Below are 19,387 nucleotides of genomic sequence, written 5' to 3'. Positions count from 1 at the left end.
GTGAGTACGGCTGGGCTGCTGCCCATTTTGGTCCTAGGCTAAATTGAACATGGCCTATGATCTGGACCCTGATATTGCTGTGCGTGTGGGCTTTTAAATCAGTCTACATGTGCTGTTTACCGAGAGCAACTAGTTAACGAGCGCTTTTTCGGAAGTCTCGCAACGATCAACGCCATTTGGTGTGCTTTCAGCCATTTGCGATGTGTCGCGCTCTGGTCGTTCCTTTCGGATTTTTTTCACACGTGTTTTCGGCTTTTTAAACGGGTTTTTTGGTTTTTTGACGTTTTGGTTTTTCACCGATCTTCCTTAGCTTTTCGATAAAAAAATTTGCGCGAAAAAACATGTTTTTCTTTTTTTCCTTTCGCGAGAGTCACGTTTTGCTTTCGCGAGGCACAGTTTTGCTTTCGCGAGAGTCACGGCCACGCCTCTCGAAAACGGAAAAAACTTGTTTTCTATTTTTTTTCCCTTTCGCGAGAGTCCCGATTTTGCTTCTGCGTGAGGCACGAGTGTGCTTTCGCAGAGTCACGGCCGTGTCTCTCGGAAATGGAAAAAACATGTTTTCTGTTTTTTTTCACGAGAGTCACGGTTTTGCTTCCGCAAAAGGCACGGGCGTGCTTTAGCGAGAGTCACGGCCGTGCCTCTTCAAAACGGAAAAACGTGTTTTCTGTTTTTTTTCTTTCGCGAGAGTCACGGTTTTGCTTCCGCGAGAGGCACGGTTGTGCTTTCGCGCGAGAGTCACAGTCGTGCCTCTCGAAAACGAAAAAAAACATGTTTTCTGTTTCTTTTCCTTTCAGGAGAGTCACGGTTTTGCTTCTGCGTGAAGCACGGTTGTGCTTTCGCGAGAGTCACACGTTTTTTTTTCCTTTCATGAAAGGCATGGTTGTGATTTCGTGAGAGGCACGGGCATGCCTCTTTCGTAAAGGGAAAAAAACCCATGCTCCCGGTTCGGTTTTTTCGTCCAGTTTTTTTCGTGAAAAAAAAGTTCATCAAAACCTATCAACATGGTATCTAATTTTGAAGATCTCTACGCGAGAAATCCAACGGTGAAAGCGGTTCGAGATTTGGACGCACGGTTTAAAAAATAAAACATTTTGAATAAACGGATCTATAAAAAAGGGATAACTCCCCGTGGCATGCTGCATGTGCGCCACTTGTCGCAACCAGAGAAATTGGAGTGATCTTTGCAACAAGCACTCCTCAACTAGTGATTTCTCTGTTTAGTCCTGCACAAGAGAGGACCAAATTGACCCAAAATCGCTAATCGAGGAGTACTGCTTTCAAAGATCACTCTCATTATTTCAGATTGTGAAAAGTGACATGCTGCATGTGCACCACTTGTCGCAACTTAAGAGTTTTCCTTTTTTTGTAGATTCGTTTGTTCAAAATATTTTATCTCTCCGACCGTGCGTTCAAATTTCAAATCGTTTTCGCCATTGAATTCCCGGCGTTGAGATCTGTAAAACTAGATCCCATGTTAATAGATTTTGACAAAAAAAATCGCGAAAAAACCCAGACATAAAAGCCTCTTGCGGAAGCAAATATGTGCCTCTCGCGGAAGAAAAAAAAAGAACGCATTTTTTCCCGTAAGAGGCACGATCGTGTCTCTTCGCAGAAGCAAAACTGTGCCTCTCACGGAAGAAAAAAACAAAAAAAATGCACGGTGTCTCTCACAAAAGAAAAAAAAATGTGTTTTTTTTCATTTTCGAGAGACACGGCCGTGCCTCTCGCGGAAGCAAAACCGTGCCTCTCACAAAGAAAAATGCATTCTTTCATTCAAATTTTGTTCTAAATTTTTAATTTTTGTTGAAAAGCTAAGAAAGACCGATGAAAAATCAAAAAGTAAAAAACCAAGAAAACCCATGTAAAAAGCTGAAAACGCGTGCGAAAATAAATAAATAAATATAATCTATAAGAAGTGCCCAGAGCACGACATGTGGAGGCAGCTGAGAGCGCGTCAAGTGGCGTGCTCTCAGCCCCCCCCCCCCCCCCCCCCCCCCCCCATTCGGTCTTTACATGTTTGGTCCGGATCTTTCTGGGTTTGGTTTTCTGCTTTTATGCCCGGGGTGACTGAGAGCCATTTCACACAGAGCTCACTTAGAGATTTCTATTATAGGCCAACCCATTTAGTTAGAGGGTGGTTCCTGACCGGTTATGGTTTGATCCTTTTGTTTTTGTTTTACTGGTTTTTGTTGGATTCTTTTTTTAAAATATATTCTTTAAAAATTGTTCTAGAAAGATGGCAAAAAAATTATTGTGTTTCCAAAACAAAATGTTTGGATTTTACGGGAAATTTCAAAAAGTGTTTGTGTTTTCCGAAAAAATGTGCAGAAATTTCCAAAATTGTTTCTGTTTTTCAAAATATTGGTATTAAAAATATTGAATTTTGGAAAAAATGACTCTAGACGGAGGCTATAGTGACCGTGACGCTATAGGGCCCTAGAGGGCGGCCGCCACAGTAAGTCAGCTAGCCAGTGTTTGGGTCGCTGCGGTGCGCACTAAATGGGTTGGCTCAGTCGTGCCCTCCGTGTGCGTCGGCTCTCTATTTCACGCACAACGCCTCATATTAAGGCCTTATTTGTTTCAGTTTTGATCTGATTCGAATCACCTAGGGATTCTCTTTAGTAGCAAAGCTGATACATAGTTGTATAAGATCATGTTTGTTTCAGCTTTGATTGGATTTGAATCATCTGTAGATTCGCTTTAGTTGCGAATCAGCTTCGTCATCGAAATACACTTTGAGGTGCATCTACAAATTGCACTAAAAATGACCCAAATCCAGATGCAGCTTCATTGGCAAAGCTGATTTGAAATACTCCCTCCATTCCATAAGTGCGCCCGTATTTTTCGAGATATAACTTTGACCATAAATTTAACCAACATGGACGACTGCGGCGGGAGCATGACAGATACCTTTGAATTCACATTCGAAAGAAGTTTTCAAAAGTATAATTTTTTAGTAAAATGATTTATGTATTATTGGTCTATTTATGGTCAAAATTGAATCTCAAAAAGCGTGTGCGCACTACATTATGGAATGGGGGGAGTAGCTGTTTTTTTAGATTTCAGATTCAGTTTCACTGACAAAGCTGGCTTCACTGGTAAAACTGATTCAAAATAACAGTTTATTTCAGATTTCAGATTCAGCTTCACTGAATCTGGTACGTGAAACTCAACAAACAGGGCCTAAGAGCTCCCATCTCAAAACTTGGGCTCTGCATTTCTGCTCTTCGGTAAAGTGCGAGCCCACTTCAGTACATCCGGATGGCCCATGTATGAAAGGCCATGGGCTCATTCCTCAGGTCCAGACACAGTATGGTTGGCCCTCCGTTTTGTGCCACTCTCTCTCAAAAAAAAAATGGCGAGGAATTCGCTCCCCCAGGTGGAGGATCCCGGCGGCGACGAAACTGCGGAAGCCCGATGTCCCTGGAACGGAAAGCACCTCGGCGGCGCGGAGCGGTAGCTCGGTCTCCCTCGCCGAAGGCGTTGTCTCCTCTGCTTCGCATCCCATTCCGTCCATGATCCATCCACGGACCACGGCTTCCTCTTCCTTAGGGTAGCAAATACTACCACCGTCTACCGCCTACGGGCTATCCAGGCGACGAGCTTACCAGTTACCACCAAGCACCAATGCAACGGACATTTCTGGTATTTTGCGTTTCTAATACATTCTCCTTTTTCTCCCGCGCGCAGCGCTGGCACTAAACCGATTTACGCATCCAGAATCCGTCTTATGCAGGTCTCCAATTCCAGTCACTTGCGGCCTCTGAAGGATGCAAAGTTTATATCATTATATGGATGCTCACTCAAGGTTACTAGTTTTGCTCCATTTTATCAGCAATTGCTATTGTCAACTTAGGACTGAACTGAACTGAACTATCTATCCCGCAAAAAAGAAAAAAAAAGACTGTACTGAACTATCTATGCCGTTTTGGCTCTTATATTATGGGACAGAGGGAGTAATAAATAAAAGACGCACTCGATTTAGCCTCTGCAGAATTAATGTTCAAACATCCATAGTTCTAAATTTATGACAATGCTCCAGGTAATATGCTTTCAGTAAGAGCTAATCTAAGCATGCTATCCAACTTAGGTTCACCATGAATAGGTGTTGGAGGGATTACTTACCTGACAAGTGCAAATATCACCAAAATTGGTGGAAAAAGGGTCGGGATGTCGATAACAGTTTCACGGGCATCTCTTGAACTGGCACTCTGGAGCAGTGAGGCTACCAATTTCTGGAGGGTGTCCTCAGTGTTGCCCCAAGCATTTTCAATGTGCAGCCCTAACATTGAAGTGCACACTTCTCCTCCCAGTAACATCAGTATCATCAAAACCCAGAGCTGCTGGCCAGAGAAGTCCTCCATCTCAAGTGTTGCCATGCTTGACACTGTCACTTTGGACACAGAGGTGAATGTCATATCCAAGTTCCTTGGAGTTAGGTTAATCAGCAGCACATGAATTAAATTAGCTGGATTATCAAAGGACTGCTTACCAGAAACAAGTAACCAGAGCTGAACTGAATTGATGCACTGAAGTTTGTGAGCATTTTTGTTCAGACATAAAAATGTTGGGCTTGGCAACTGGAAACTGTTCTCATGGTGTCTTCTGGGTTAAGTACTCTCCCTTGCATGCATTTCTCAACACGATCAAGTTCTGGAGCTCAATCTGTAAGAGTGGAGTAAGAAAAATATTCTCCCCTGCAAGCATTGTCTATAAGGGCCCGGTTCCAGGTATAATTGACTCATGGATTTGCATGTGCCGCTGTTATGGAAATTCCCAACCACTTTATGTCCTGGTTGAAGGAATTTTCCGCAATTATCATCCTTCATTCATCAGTTTTTGCATCTGAGGATATTGTTGATTTCATATAGCACTTTATCTTCACAAAGACACCTAATACTCCAGGTTAATTTTTTCAGTTATTATATGTCAATAATTTACACTGTTCTCACTTTCAGTTATTAATTTCATTTGATCCTGCAGAGTAACAGTTGCATTATTCTGGTTTAGACCAAAAATGTGTCCTACTTTTTCTAGGATTATTCATTAGTGTACTGTGAAGCTGAAATTTACCACCCTATAAATTTACTACTGCAAAATTGTGTCTACAGTCTTCTATAACGCTCCACAGAAGAGACACGGCTGCAATGATTGGAACAAATGCCGATTCTGAAGCTGGGTTGCAAAATTTGCATTCTCTTGATTATATTTGCAGTTGTAAGTGCAGGACCGGAGGTTGGGATAAATCGATGTAGTCAGTCCATCTAGCAGAAAGCATCAGACAAGACAAGACCGCAGTAGTTGAAATAAATGACCGGTTGTGGAGTTGGGTTGCGACATTTGCGTTATCTTAATTAATGTTTAGTTACTAGTGTGGGCTGGGATTTCTGGGATGATTTTGGTTGGACATTTTTACTATAACTCAACTTCATGTATCAGACTCCACTAGCTTCAGACATTTATCTTGATTATTATATAACGTATCCCCTGCTGTGTGAAGAAATGTTCAAGCGCACACAAGTGTAGTGGAACTTCCCTTATCCTCCTTTCCCTTCCTTTTATTACAACGGTCAACAGACACAATCTAGTTGCACATGCGTGTTACTTCTTATCTCTAAGGTAGCAACATAATGCTTTTCCATGAAGATTTATTTGTCTGTGCTACACTTGTAGTCCTAGTATTGCTTGCCTTCTGACGGGGACAACAATAAGGAGCAAATGCAAGAAGGTGGGCAAAGGCAAGAAGAGTGGTGCCATAGGGAAGACGTATGTACCTGCTTGGTCTTCGGTCTCTCGGCCCGTCCTCTTGGATTGGGTTGTCGTTGTGGTTTGGGGTACCCGATATCTTGTGTCGGGATCACTTTGCGTGGTGGTTGTGTTGGTGAATTGTTCGTCTGTGGTCTGTTTTATTGGTTTTCGCCCGGTTTCCCGTGAATTAACTGGCAATTCTTTTTTTCTTCTTAATTAATCGATGAGGCAAAACTTTTGCCTTTGTTTCAAAAAAAAACACTTGTAGTCCTAGTTGAGTGCGGTTGGAAGTTCAGTCTGAGTAGGTTTACTAGTTAGGTTTGCTTATGCATATACAGGTTGTGAGTTTGAGATTGTAACGTGAAAATGAGTGGAGAAAAAGTAAAGAAAAAAGCACTCAACTATCGTGCAGGTGGGGATGTTCGTTCATGAGTTTTTTTATGTGATCGTTCCGTGGGAGAAACCCAAGAATATTTGCATTCTCTTGGTTATATTTTCAATTATCAGTGCAGGTGGGGGTGAATTTATGTATTTAGTTATTCACTTATTCTATCTGGCAGAAAGCGCCGCACGATACAAGACCGCATTAGTTGAAATAGATGACTGGTCGTGAAGTTGGGTTCCAGCATTTGCATTGTTTTGTTTAAATTCTTAGTGACTGCTGGGTTTTTTGGGCTGATATTTGTTGGACATTTTTACTAGAACATCGGTTTTTGTATCCTTTTTTTGGCACAATAGTTTTATGCATCAAGCTCCACTAGACTCAGCTATGTATCTTCGCTACTATATAACGTATCACATCCCCTGTTCTGTGAAGAAATGCAGACACACAAGTGTAGTGGAACTTATGTTGTCGCACAATCGACAATCTAAGCAACCTTTTTCTGTTATGTTCTTTCAGTGTCGCACAATCTAATTGCGCAGGCGTGCTACTTCTTTTTATCCCTGAGAAAAGTGTGTGGCGAGTGAGGCTGCGATAAGATAGTGTTATAGTGCTTTTCCATGAAGAATTATGGTGGCCTCAGGTACCTTTCTTGTCACAGAACATGACCTGACCACCACTTGATTGGAATTTCCCTGTACACACTAACATATGCTTATACTTTCAGATCTGTGGCATGCAGCAGGTTGTTGTAAGAAATGACTAGCAAACCATCTCTGTGTGTGAGGAGAATCAGGTTAATTAACCTGCCTTGATCCTTAATGATTTAAATTTGATTCACCTAATCTGAAACTCGCAGCACTTGCAGGTAAATTTCTACACCTATATATGACTACAGAAAGGTGGAAGGCAAGAAAAAGAAGAAGAGGAAACCATTCACCAAGAAGAGAGAAGTAGGCGCTGCATCTAGCTAAGCTTCCAGGCTCTGCCTCCTTTCATGCTGAACTTCTTGAGCCTCCCGAAGAGCATCACGAGAATGAGGACGAGCTTGCCGGAATCGCTCCACCTCCCGACGAAGCCGGTCCACCTGTCGGTGCACAGCTGGTCCGGGCTGATCTGCCTGCTGCAACTGTAGCCCATGGAGAATCCCACATTTCCATAAGCGCTGACAACTTCGACGACGATGCTGAGCAGGTTGAAGTTGAGGGGGTCTTCCTTGAGCTTCTCCCTCTCGGTGACGCAGATGGCGATGACGAAGATGGTGAGGTAGGAGAGCTGCGACAAGGCCGTGCTCTTGATCAGCCTGATACCCTGTGTCTCCTCGGCGTGATCCGTTGTGCCGGAGCTCCCCGCAAATGGAAACCACGTGGTGTATGAAGGCAGATACCTGAAGCAAGAGGAGGCAAGCAGAACGTGAGAAAACTGAGACGGATAGTGTCGATTCTCAGGATGACGTGCTGCAAGGACATTCTGGTGACCGGCAATATTCTCAGGAATTCAACGGCGCGGCACATATGCAGGTTCTGATTCTCTCGCAGCCTACATATGGTCTCAGTTTCTCATGGACCACTGCACTGACACTATCGGATCTTCATATATGCATGGAATCCGAATCTAGAGAACAGTTCCGATCCGATCAACCCGTCGATCGGCATTCCGATCATGAACCTGCGGCGATCGATGCTCGATCGTGGTTGGCAATTCGTAGAATGGACCATGGAACACGCAATTTCGTGGCTCCGCATGAACCGATGGGTAGCTGGTCCAGGATTTTGGTTTTGGGTGCTTAATTTGGCGGTAATTTCCTCGTGTTTTTCTTGCCTCTTCTTCCTGGCCAAGGTGCGGTCACAGCTGCGCGTGAGCTCGAATACTTTGGGCCTGTCCGTTCCGCGGGGAGGGAAAATTCCTCAGCCGCTTCGTTCAATTATTATTGAACGCCATTTCCTAGTTTCATTAGTTAAGGGCTAGCATTATGGACAAAAGGGCACCTGGAGCACTTATTAATAAATACTCTCTCCGTCCGGGTTTATTAGACGGTAGGCCCCTTCTTATTTTGGGTTAAAATTTGACCTAAAAAATTAACTAACAAAATGTAAATCATATGTCATAAAAATTATATTATTGGAAAGCTCTTTCAAATACAAATCCAACAGTATATTTTTTATAGCATATACTTTATATTTTAATAGTCTATACATGGTCAAAGTCTGGCCTAAAATATGAAGGTGACCAATAAAACTGGAAACTGGACGGAGGTAGTACTAATGCATAGTTAACGTGAATTCTACATCCCCATGGAGTACTTGGTACGGAGTATTCAGCGATGATCAGGGTATGACACTTGATGAGCAACATGCATGACAAATTATGCAGATTTACTAGTCTCATCGATCATTATACATTTATACTCTCCCCCTAACATACAGATTTATTCGCAAAAATAAAATAAAATTAACATACAATTTGAGTTTCTTGAAGAATGATTGCAAGTCTTGCAGCAATACCCATGGCTTTGGATACTAGCACTTCCTTCAATTAGTTTATTCTAGTATGAAAAAATACCACGGGAAAATATATATTGTGGTAAATCAAATGAAATTACTTTGGTGTGGCACATCTTAGTATATTTTTCTATAGACTTGGTCAAACTTAAGATATTTGACTTAAGGTAGATATCTATAATATTGCCCCAACCAAATAACAATATTCTCCATTCCAAAAACCAAAATCTCGAATATTTCCAGGGAAAAATGTATATATGATCTCCAAGTTTTTAATAAAATGGTACCATAAGTCGAAATGTTCAAAGTTTTACTATGTATATAACTATATATTCAAAATGCCACTTGTTTATTAAATGGGGGGCAGTGTAAGCTTAGCCTATAATTACATTTACCTTTGGCATGAAATTGTTAAAAATCTCTGCTAGGCTTAAAGTTGAGCACCGATAGCAAGTATTCGCAAAAAAAAAAGAGCACAGATAGCAATGACAAAGATGGTCAAGTAGGTTGACTATGAGATGAGCATGATTAGGCGTGTGTTTTTTTTTCTCTGCGAAAGAGCATGATTAGGTGTTTTTTTTCTCATCAAAAGCTTCGGAACGTGACATGAAATTTTAGGCAATCTGGGATGACATTTAGTTGAGAAGCACGGGAAAAATAAAATCTTAGTGCCACGTTCTAGATTCTTGTTGGCGTTCAACGTAGGGAACTCAGTGTTATGGGAAGAAAACAAACTACGTATACCATTTACCAGGTTAGTTTAACAGCATTCTCGTAAGCATCGACCCGCAGCTGGAGAAAGAGAGAGAGATCGAGCAGGACTCACATCATGAGCACGAAGAGCACGAGGATGGCCGGCGCGAGGGTGGAGATGTCGAGGGTCGACTCGCCGGCGTGGCGGGAGTTCACCGCCAGGAACACCGCGTTCGACACCTTCTCCCACGCGCTCATCCCCCGCAGCGCCCCGCTCCACTCCATGCCGCACAGCATCGCCACCTGCACGGCGAGGAACCCGGCCACCGTCGCCGCCAGCATCCCGCACCACCGCGCCGGGAGCAGGTGGGAGTACCCCGTCAGCTCCCTGCCCTGCTTCAAAGTCTCCTTGAGCTCCACGCGCCTGGTCGCCGCGGCGGCGGCGCGCACGCACGCGGCCAGCAGCGGCGCGAACAGCGTGTTCCCGACCAGCACCTGCGGCACGAGCAGCAGCTGCAGCCCGGTGTCCCGCTGGAACACTGCCATGTTCTCGTTCGTCGGCATGAACCCGCAGTTCGAGAACGTGGACACCGTCGTGAACACGGCGAAGGTCCACACGTTCAGGGCCTTGTCCCGCAGCGTCCGCCTCGCCGCCAGCGACGCGTGCAGGATGTACGCCGCGATGGCCCCGGCGCCGAGGACGTGCACCACAAGGAAGATGGCGAGGACGACGAAGAACAGCGACCGCACCACGTCGCGCCGCAGCCTCGTGTCAGGTGCGTGCTCCAACGACTTGCTCGTCACATCATCGGCGGTAGACGACGTTGGGTTATCGATGTCAGCGGCGGCGGCCGGCGGCATCTCAAGCTCGGCGACGTGGTGGATCTCCACGCGCCGGGATTTGTGTGCAGCCTGCTTCCTCAGCTTGGACCACTTGGACGCGAGGCCTACGAGGGATAGAAACACCTCGCCGCCGACGAGCATGAGGACGGTCAGGACGAGGAGCTGCCCGTTGGAGAACACCTCCATCTCGACGGTGGACATGCTGGACACCGTCGCGGCCGAGACGGCGGTGAAGAACAGGTCGATGCCGCGGGGCCGCCTCGTGCCGTCGCCGCCGGCGCGGAACCTGAGCTGCGCGAGGAGGAGGTACCCGAGCCAGGAGACGGCGAGGAAGTAGGCGACGTGGACGAGCAGCGAGCCGACGCGCGGCCAGAACCGCCCGGCGAGCGCGCGCCGCCACCGCGCCACGCGCTCCTTGACGGCGTGGTGCCGCGCGTATGAACTGGAGGGCGAGGACATTGCCTTGTCGACCGCGGCCGTCGAGCTGCGCGGCGTGTGGTGCAACAGCTCGCCGACCTTAGGAGGATTAGCTCCGGCCATGCTCGATCGTGTAGTGCTGTGTGTTTGTGTGTGTTGGGACTTGGAGATAGTGCATGCATGCAGAGGGCTGCGTACTGTCTGCGAGAGTTGAGGCGTACGACGCCTAGAAATATATAGCCACGAACGCGTCATGGGTAGTGTTTTTTACGATGCTTTGGTGATCAAGTGCATGCGACATGTGGCCAAATTATTTACCCCAAAGCTACAGAGTAGATGCAAGGAGAAGTGAGAGACAGATACCTAAAAGTACCGAAAATACTGCTAAAAATAGCACCCGTGCCGAAAAATATTAATACAGTAATGCCACCAGGCCCACACGCATGTAGGTGGAGTAACATGGTAGTGGTGCTACTCGCTTTGGGTCGGTGGCAATGCTAGTTTAGGAATGGTTGACCCAGATCTTCGTACTCTGACCATGAATCCATCATGTTCTTTTTTTTTTTTGCGAGTAATGTTCATATTAATTTGGAGTATAATTTAGTTCGCCAAGAACGTGTGATATCTATTCTGACAGAACTTTTGATTTCATTTGGCACCCGAACTCACAACATGAAGATTTTCTTTTTCGAACTGAGTTCTTGGTGGAAGAAGTATCTGCATGTTCGTATCGTGCGAGAAGGCAAGTGATGAATCTCTAGTGTAGGCGTACCAACTATCTTCTTCTACTTCACGGGACAACAAAATATATAGGAGTATCTCATAAAGGTTTGCAGATGTTTACATGGTATCACAAATATGTGTGAACTTGTTTCAAAATATGAGGCCACGCGTGATCTTATCATCTTTGTGTAGCTCGCATAAAAAATGAAACTCAAAATTTTAAATTTTAAAGTTTTCAAATAAAGGGCTACAGGAGCTCGAGCTCCATTAGGCAATTCCGTCGGATCACTTACAAGCACAGGAACAAAAAGAATCCAGTTCCCACGCCCCCCGTGTAGCCCACACCGGCAACGACGAGGGAACTCTAGATCCCACCGCCGCCTCCTCCACCTCCTTCCCGCACCACCTCGTTGCCATCGGGACCGGTGAAACCCGCGTCAGCTCTCATGAAGGTGGCGGCAGGTGATGACCCACAAGTATAAGGGATCAATTGTAGTCCTTTTGATAAGTAAGAGTGTCGAACCCAACAAGGAGCAGAAGAAAATGATAAGCGGTTTTCAGTAAGGTATTCTCTGCAAGTACTGAAAGTAGCGGTGATAGATAGTTTTGTAGCAAGATAATTCAGAACAAGTAACAAGTATCAATAATAACAAAGGTGCAATAAGGTGGATCAATCATTTTTATGGCAAAGGATAAGCCTGAAAGTCCTCTTATATAAAGCAAAGTGTTCGCGAGGACATATGGAAATTATCGTCTACTCACTTTCATCATGTTTAGTTGATTCGCGTTCGCTACTTTGATAATTTGATATGTGGGTGAACCGGTGCTAGGGTGTTATTCTTACTTGAACAAGAAACTCTCTTATGATTACCCCATCTCGCAAGCATCCACAACTACGAAAGAAGAATACAGATAAATCTAACCATAACATGAAACATATGGGTCCAAATCAACCGCTTATAGAATAACGCATAAATTAGGGTTTAAACTTTTGTCACTCTAACAACCCATCATTTACTTATTACTCCACAATGCCTTCCTTAGGCCCAAGTATGGTGAAGTTTCATGTAGTTGATGTTCACATGACACCGCTAAAGGAAACAACAACATACATATCATCAAAATATCAAACAAATACCAACATCACATGATTACTTATAACTAGACTTCTCCCATGTCCTCAAGAACAAAAGTAACTACTAACAAATCATATTCATGTTCAAGATCAGAGGTGTATTGAATATGCTTGAGGATCTGAGCATATAATCTTCCACCAAATAACCAACTAGCATCAACTATAAGATGTAAGCAACACTACTACCAACCCACATGTACCAGTCTGAGGTTTTGCGACAAAGATTGAATACAAGAGATGAACTAGGGTTTAAGATGAGATGGTTCTGATGAAGATGTTGATGAAGATTAGTCCTCCCATGATGAGAGGATCGTTGGTGATGTCAATGGCTTTGATTTCCCCCTGAAGAGCAAAAGTGCTCCTGCCCAGGTTCCGCCTCGAGACGGCGGCGCTTCGTCCCGAAAGTCTTCTTCTTATTTATTTTTCTAGGGCAAATGGCTTCATATAGCAGAAGATGATGGGGAATGCTACCTCTTGAGCACTGCGTTGGTTTTCCCCGAAGAGGAAGGGATGATGCAGCAAAGTAGCGTAAGTATTTCCCTTAGTTTTTGAGAACCAAGGTATCAATCCAGTAGGAGGCTACGCGCAAGTCCCTTGTACCTGCACAAAACAAATAAATCATCGTAACCAATGCAAATAGGGGTTGTCAATCCCTATAAGGCCACTTACGAGAGTGAGATCTGATAGATATGATAAGATAATATTTTTGGTACTTTTATGATAAAGATGCAAAGTAAAATAAAGGCAAAGTAAATAGCAAAGGAAATAACTAAGTAGTAGGAGATTAATATGATGAAGATAGACCCGGGGGCCATAGGTTTCACTAGTGGCTTCTCTCGAGAGCATAAGTATTCTACGGTGGGTGAACAAATTACTGTTGAGCAATTGATAGAATTGAGCATAGTTATGAGAATATCTAGGTATGATCATGTATATAGGCATCACGTCCGAGACAAGTAGACCGACTCCTGCCTGCATCTACTACTATTACTCCACTCATTGACCGCTATCCAGCATGCATCTAGAGTATTAAGTTAAAAACAGAGTAACGCCTTAAGCAAGATGACATGATGTAGAGGGATAGACTCATGCAATATGAAGAAAACCCCATCTTGTTATCCTCGATGACAACAATACAATACGTGCCTTGCTGCCCCTACTGTCACTAGGAAAGGACACCGCAAGATTGAACCCAAAGCTAAGCACTTCTCCCATTGCAAGAAAGATCAATCTAGTAGGCCAAACCAAACTGATAATTCGAAGAGACTTGCAAAGATAACTAATCATACATAAAAGAATTCAGAGAAGATTCAAATATTATTCATAGATAGACTTGATCATAAGCCCACAATTCATCGGTCTCAACAAACACACCGCAAAAAGAAGATTACATCGAATAGTTCTCCACAAGAGAGGGGGAGAACATTGTATTGAGATCCAAAAAGAGAGAAGAAGCCATCTAGCTACTAACTATGGACCCGTAGGTCTGAGCTAAACTACTCACACTTCATCGGAGAGGCTATGGTGTTGATGTAGAAGCCCTCCATGATCGATGCCCCCTCCGGCGGAGCTTCGGAACAGGCCCCAAGATGGGATCTCGTGGATACAGAAAGTTGCGGCAGTGGAATTAGGTTTTTGGCTCCATATCTGATCGTTTGGGGGTACGTAGGTATATATAGGAGGAAGGAGTATGGCAGTGGAGCAGCAGGGGGCCCATGAGGGTGGAGGGCGCGCCTGGTGGGGGTGGGCGCGCCCCCCTACCTCGTGGCCTCCTCTTTTCTTTCTTGACGTAGGGTCCAAGTCTCCCAGGTCTTGTTCGTTGAGAAAATCACGTTCCCGAAGGTTTCATTCCGTTTGGACTCCGTTTGATATTCCTTCTCTTCGAAACCCTAAAACATGCAAAAAACAGCAATTCTGGGCTGGGCCTCCGGTTAATAGGTTAGTCCAAAAATAATATAAAAGTGGATAATAAAGCCCAATAATGTCCAAAACAGTAGATAATATAGCATGGAGCAATCAAAAATTATAGATACGTTGGAGACGTATCAAGCATCCCCAAGCTTAATTCCTGCTCGTCCTCGAGTAGGTAAATGATAAAAACGGAATTTTTGATGCGGAGTGCTACTTGGCATAATTTTAATGTAATTCTTCTTAATTGTGGTATGAATATTCAGATCCGAAAGATTCAAGACAAAAGTTTATATTGACATAAAAATAATAATACTTCAAGCATACTAACTAAGCAATTATGTCTTCTCAAAATAACATGGCTAAAGAAAGTTATCCCTACAAAATCATATAGTCTGGCTATGCTCTATCTTCACCACACAAAATATTTAAATCATGCACAACCCCGATGACAAGCCAAGCAATTGTTTCATACTTTTGACATTCTCAAAACTTTTTCAATCTTCACGCAATACATGAGCGTGAGCCATGGATATAGCACTATAGGTGAAATAGAGTGGTGGTTGTGGAGAAGACAAAAAGGGAGAAGATAGTCTCACATCAACTAGGCGTATCAACGGGCTATGGAGATGCCCATCAATAGATATCAATGTGAGTGAGTAGGGATTGCCATGCAACAGATGCACTAGAGCTATAAGTATGTGAAAGCTCAAAAAGAAACTAAGTGGGTGTGCATCCAACTTGCTTGCTCATGAAGACCTAGGGCATTTTGAGGAAGCCCGTCATTGGAATATACAAGCCAAGTTCTATAATGAAAAATTCCCACTAGTATATGAAAGTGATAACATGAGAGACTCTCTACTATGAAGATCATGGTGCTACTTTGAAGCACAAGTGTGGTAAAAGGATAGTAACATTGTCCCTTCTCTCTTTTTCTCTCATTTTTTTATTTGGGCCTTTTCTCTTTTTTTGGCCTCTTTTCTTTCTCTTTTTTTTCGTCCGGAGTCTCATCCCGACTTGTGGGGGAATCATAGTCTCCATCATCCTTTCCTCACTGGGACAATGCTCTAATAGTGATGATCAGCACACTTTTATTTTTCTTACAACTCAACAATTACAACTCGATACTTAGAACAAAATATGACTCTATATGAATGCCTCCGGCGGTGTACTGGGATATGCAATGACTCATGAGTGACATGTATGAAAGAATTATGAAGGGTGGCTTTGCCACAAATACGATGTCGACTACATGATCATGCTAAGCAATATGACAATAATGGAGTGTGTCATAATAAACGGAATGGTAGAAAGTTGCAGGACAATATATCTCGGAATGGCTATGGAAATGCCATAATAGGTAGGTATGGTGGCTGTTTTGAGGAAGGTATATGGTGGGTGTATGATACCGGTGAAAGGTGCGCGGTATTAGAGAGGCTAGCAAAGGTGGAAGCGTGAGAGTGCGTATAATCCATGGACTCAACATTAGTCATAAAGAACTCATATACTTATTGCAAAAATCTACAAGTTATCAAAGCAAAGTATTACGCGCATGCTCCTAGGGGGATAGATTGGTAGGAAAAGACCATCGCTCGTCCCCGGCCGCCACTCATAAGGAAGGCAATCAAAAAATAAATCATGCTCCGACTTCATCACATAACGGTTCACCATATGTGCATGCTATGGGAATCACAAGCTTCAACACAAGTATTTCTCAAATTCACAACTACTCAACTAGCATGACTTTAATATCACCATCTCCATATCTCAAAACAATTATCAAGTATCAAACTTATCATAGTATTCAACACACTCATAAGAGAATTTTTTTTATTCTTGAATACCTAGCATATTAGGATTTAAAGAAAATTACCATGCTATTAAGACTCTCAAAATAATATAAGTGAAGCATGAGAGATCAATAGTTTCTATAAAAAATCCACCACCGTGCTCTAAAAGGTATAAGCGAAGTACTAGAGCAAAATTATAAAGCTCAAAAGATATAAGCGAAGCACATAGAGTATTCTAACAAATTCTAAATCATGTATGGCTCTCTCAAAAGGTGTGTACAGCAAGGATGATTGTGGTAAGCTAACAAGCAAAGACTCAAATAATACAAGACGCTCCAAGCAAAACACATATCATGTGGCGAATAAAAATATAGCTCCAAGTAAAGTTACCGATAGAAGTAGACGAAAGAGGGGATGCCTTCCGGGGCATCCCCAAGCTTTGGCTTTTATGTGTCCTTAGATTATCTTGGGGGTGCCACGGGCATCCCCAAGCTTAGGCTCTTGACACTCCTTGTTCCATAATCCATCAAATCTTTACCCAAAACTTGAAAACTTCACAACACAAAACTTAAAGTAGAAAATCTCGTGAGCTCCGTTAGCGAAAGAAAATAAAAGACCACTTCAAGGTACTGTAATGAATTAATTAATTATTTATATTGGTGTTATACCTACTGTATTACAACTTATATATGGTTTATAAACTATTTTACTAGCCATAGATTCATCAAAATAAGCAAACAACACACGAAAAACAGAATCTTTCAAAAACAGAACAGTCTGTAGTAATCTGTAGCTAGCGCAAGATCTGGAACCACAAAAATTCTAAAATAAATTGCTGGATGTGAGGAATTTATCTATTAATCATCTGAAAAAATAATTAACTAAATAGCACTTTCCAAATAAAAATGACAGCAGTTCTCGTGAGCGCTAAAGTTTTTTTTACAGCAAGTTCAACAAGACTTTCCCCAAGTCTTCCCAACGATTCTACTTGGCACAAACACTAATTAAACACAAAAACACAACCAAAACATAGGATAGATAAATTATTTATTACTAAACAGGAGAAAAAAGCAAGGAATAGAAATAAAATTGGGTTGCCTCCCAACAAGCGCTATCGTTTAACGCCCTTAGCTAGGCATAACAAGCAAGAATAGATCTAGGTATTGCCATCTTTGGTAGGCAATCCATAAGTGGCTCTCATAATAGATTCATAAGGTAATTTAATTTTTTTTCTAGGAAAGTGTTCCATGCATTTCCTTAATGGAAATTGGAATCTAATATTTCCTTCCTTCATATCAATAATTGCACCAATCGTTCTAAGGAAAGGTCTACCAAGAATAATAGGACATGAAGGATTGCAATCTATGTCAAGAACAATAAAATCTACGGGCACATAATTCCTATTTGAAACAATAAGAACATCATTAATTCTTCCCATAGGTTTCTTAATAGTGGAATCCGCAAGGTGCAAGTTTAGAGAGCAATCATCAAAATCACGGAAACCTAACAAATCACACAAAGTCTTTGGAATCGTGGAAACACTAGCACCCAAATCACATAAAGCATAGTATTCATGATCTTTAATTTTAATTTTAATAGTTGGTTCCCACTCATCATAAAGTTTTCTAGGGATAGAAACTTCCAATTCAAGTTTTTCTTCATAAGATTGCATCAAGGCATCAACGATATGTTTAGTAAACGCATTATTTTGACTATAAGCGTGAGGAGAATTTAGCACGGATTGCAACAAGGAAATACAATCAATCAAAGAGCAATTTTCATAGTTAAATTCCTTGAAATCCATAATAGTGGGTTTAGCAACATCTAGGGTTTTAATTTCTTCAATCCCACTTTTATCAATTTTAGCATCAAGATCAACAAGTTCAGAATTCTTGGAACGCCTTCTAGGTAAAGGTGGATCATATTCAGTCCCATCATTATCAAGATTCATATTTCAAAACAAAGATTTAATAGGGGACACATCAATAACTTTTAGATCTTCATCTTTATTTTCATAGGAACTAGAAGAACACGCTCTTATAAAGGCATCTTTCTTAGCACGCATCCTAGCGGTTCTTTCTTTACACTCATCAATGGAAATTCTCATGGCTTTGAGAGACTCATTGATATCATGCTTAGGTGGAATAGATCTAAGTTTCAAAGAATCAACATCAAGAGAAATTCTATCAACGTTCCTAGCCAAATCATCAATCTTAAGCAATTTTTCTTCAATCATAGCATTAAAATTCATTTGCGAAGTAATAAATTCTTTAATATTAGATTCAAAATCAGAGGGCATATTATTATAATTTCCATAAGAACTGTTGTAGGAATTACCATAATTATTAGAGGGATTACTAGGATAAGGCATATGATTACAATTTCCTTTATACGCGTTGTTACCAAAATTGTTCCTACCAACAAAATTCATATCCATAGATTCATTATTACTCTCAATCAAAGTAGACAAGGGCATATCATTAGGATCAGAAGAAACACTCTTATTAGCAAATAATTTCATAAGTTCATCCATCTTTCCACTCAAAACATTAATTTCTTCTATCGCATGCACCTTTTTATTAGTAGATCTTTCAATATGCCATTGAGAATAATTAACCATAATATTATCTAGGAGTTTAGTAGCTTCTCCTAAAGTGATTTCCATAAAAGTGCCTCCGGTGGCCGAATCTAAAAGATTTCTAGAAGCAAAATTTAATCCGGCATAAAATTTTTGTATAATCATCCACAAATTTAAACCATGAGTAGGGCAATTACGTATCATTAGTTTCATTCTCTCCCAAGCTTGTGCAACATGTTCATGATCAAGTTGCTTAAAATTCATAATATCATTTCTAAGAGAGATGATCTTAGCGGGAGGAAAATACTTAGAGATAAAAGCATCTTTGCACTTGTTCCATGAATCAATACTATTTTTAGGCAAAGACGAAAACCAAGCTTTAGCACGATCTCTAAGCGAAAAAGGAAATAGCTTCAATTTAACAATATCATTATCCACATCTTTCTTCTTTTGCATGTCACACAAATCAACGAAATTATTTAGATGGGTAGCGGCATCTTCACTAGGAAGGCCGGAAAACGGATCTTTCATGACAAGATTCAGCAAAGCAGTATTAATTTCACAAGATTCAGCATCGGTAAGAGGAGCAATCAGAGTGCTAATAAAATCATTATTGTTGGTATTGGTGAAGTCACACAATTTAATATTATCTTGAGCCATCACGACAAG

At 42.1% G+C, this 19,387-nt stretch overlaps 1 protein-coding gene across 1 annotated transcript; it reads right to left on the bottom strand.

Annotated features, from left to right (window-relative positions):
* Positions 1 to 6,828: 6,828 nt before the first annotated feature.
* LOC125539545 (putative cation transporter HKT1;4) lies at positions 6,829 to 10,776 on the bottom strand. The gene is made up of 2 exons (XM_048703030.2): positions 9,458 to 10,776; positions 6,829 to 7,517 (listed from the first exon to the last, which is right to left on the bottom strand). The coding sequence occupies exons 1-2, from the start codon at positions 10,705 to 10,707 to the stop codon at positions 7,097 to 7,099; spliced, it is 1,671 nt and encodes a 556-aa protein (XP_048558987.2). The 5' UTR covers positions 10,708 to 10,776; the 3' UTR covers positions 6,829 to 7,096.
* Positions 10,777 to 19,387: the final 8,611 nt, after the last annotated feature.

The sequence above is a fragment of the Triticum urartu genome, chromosome 2A (assembly GCF_056163025.1).
Source record: "Triticum urartu cultivar PI428250 chromosome 2A, HENAU_Tu73, whole genome shotgun sequence".
Classification (NCBI taxonomy): Eukaryota; Viridiplantae; Streptophyta; class Magnoliopsida; order Poales; family Poaceae; genus Triticum; species Triticum urartu.
This window is presented reverse-complemented; position numbering and strand designations above follow the sequence as displayed.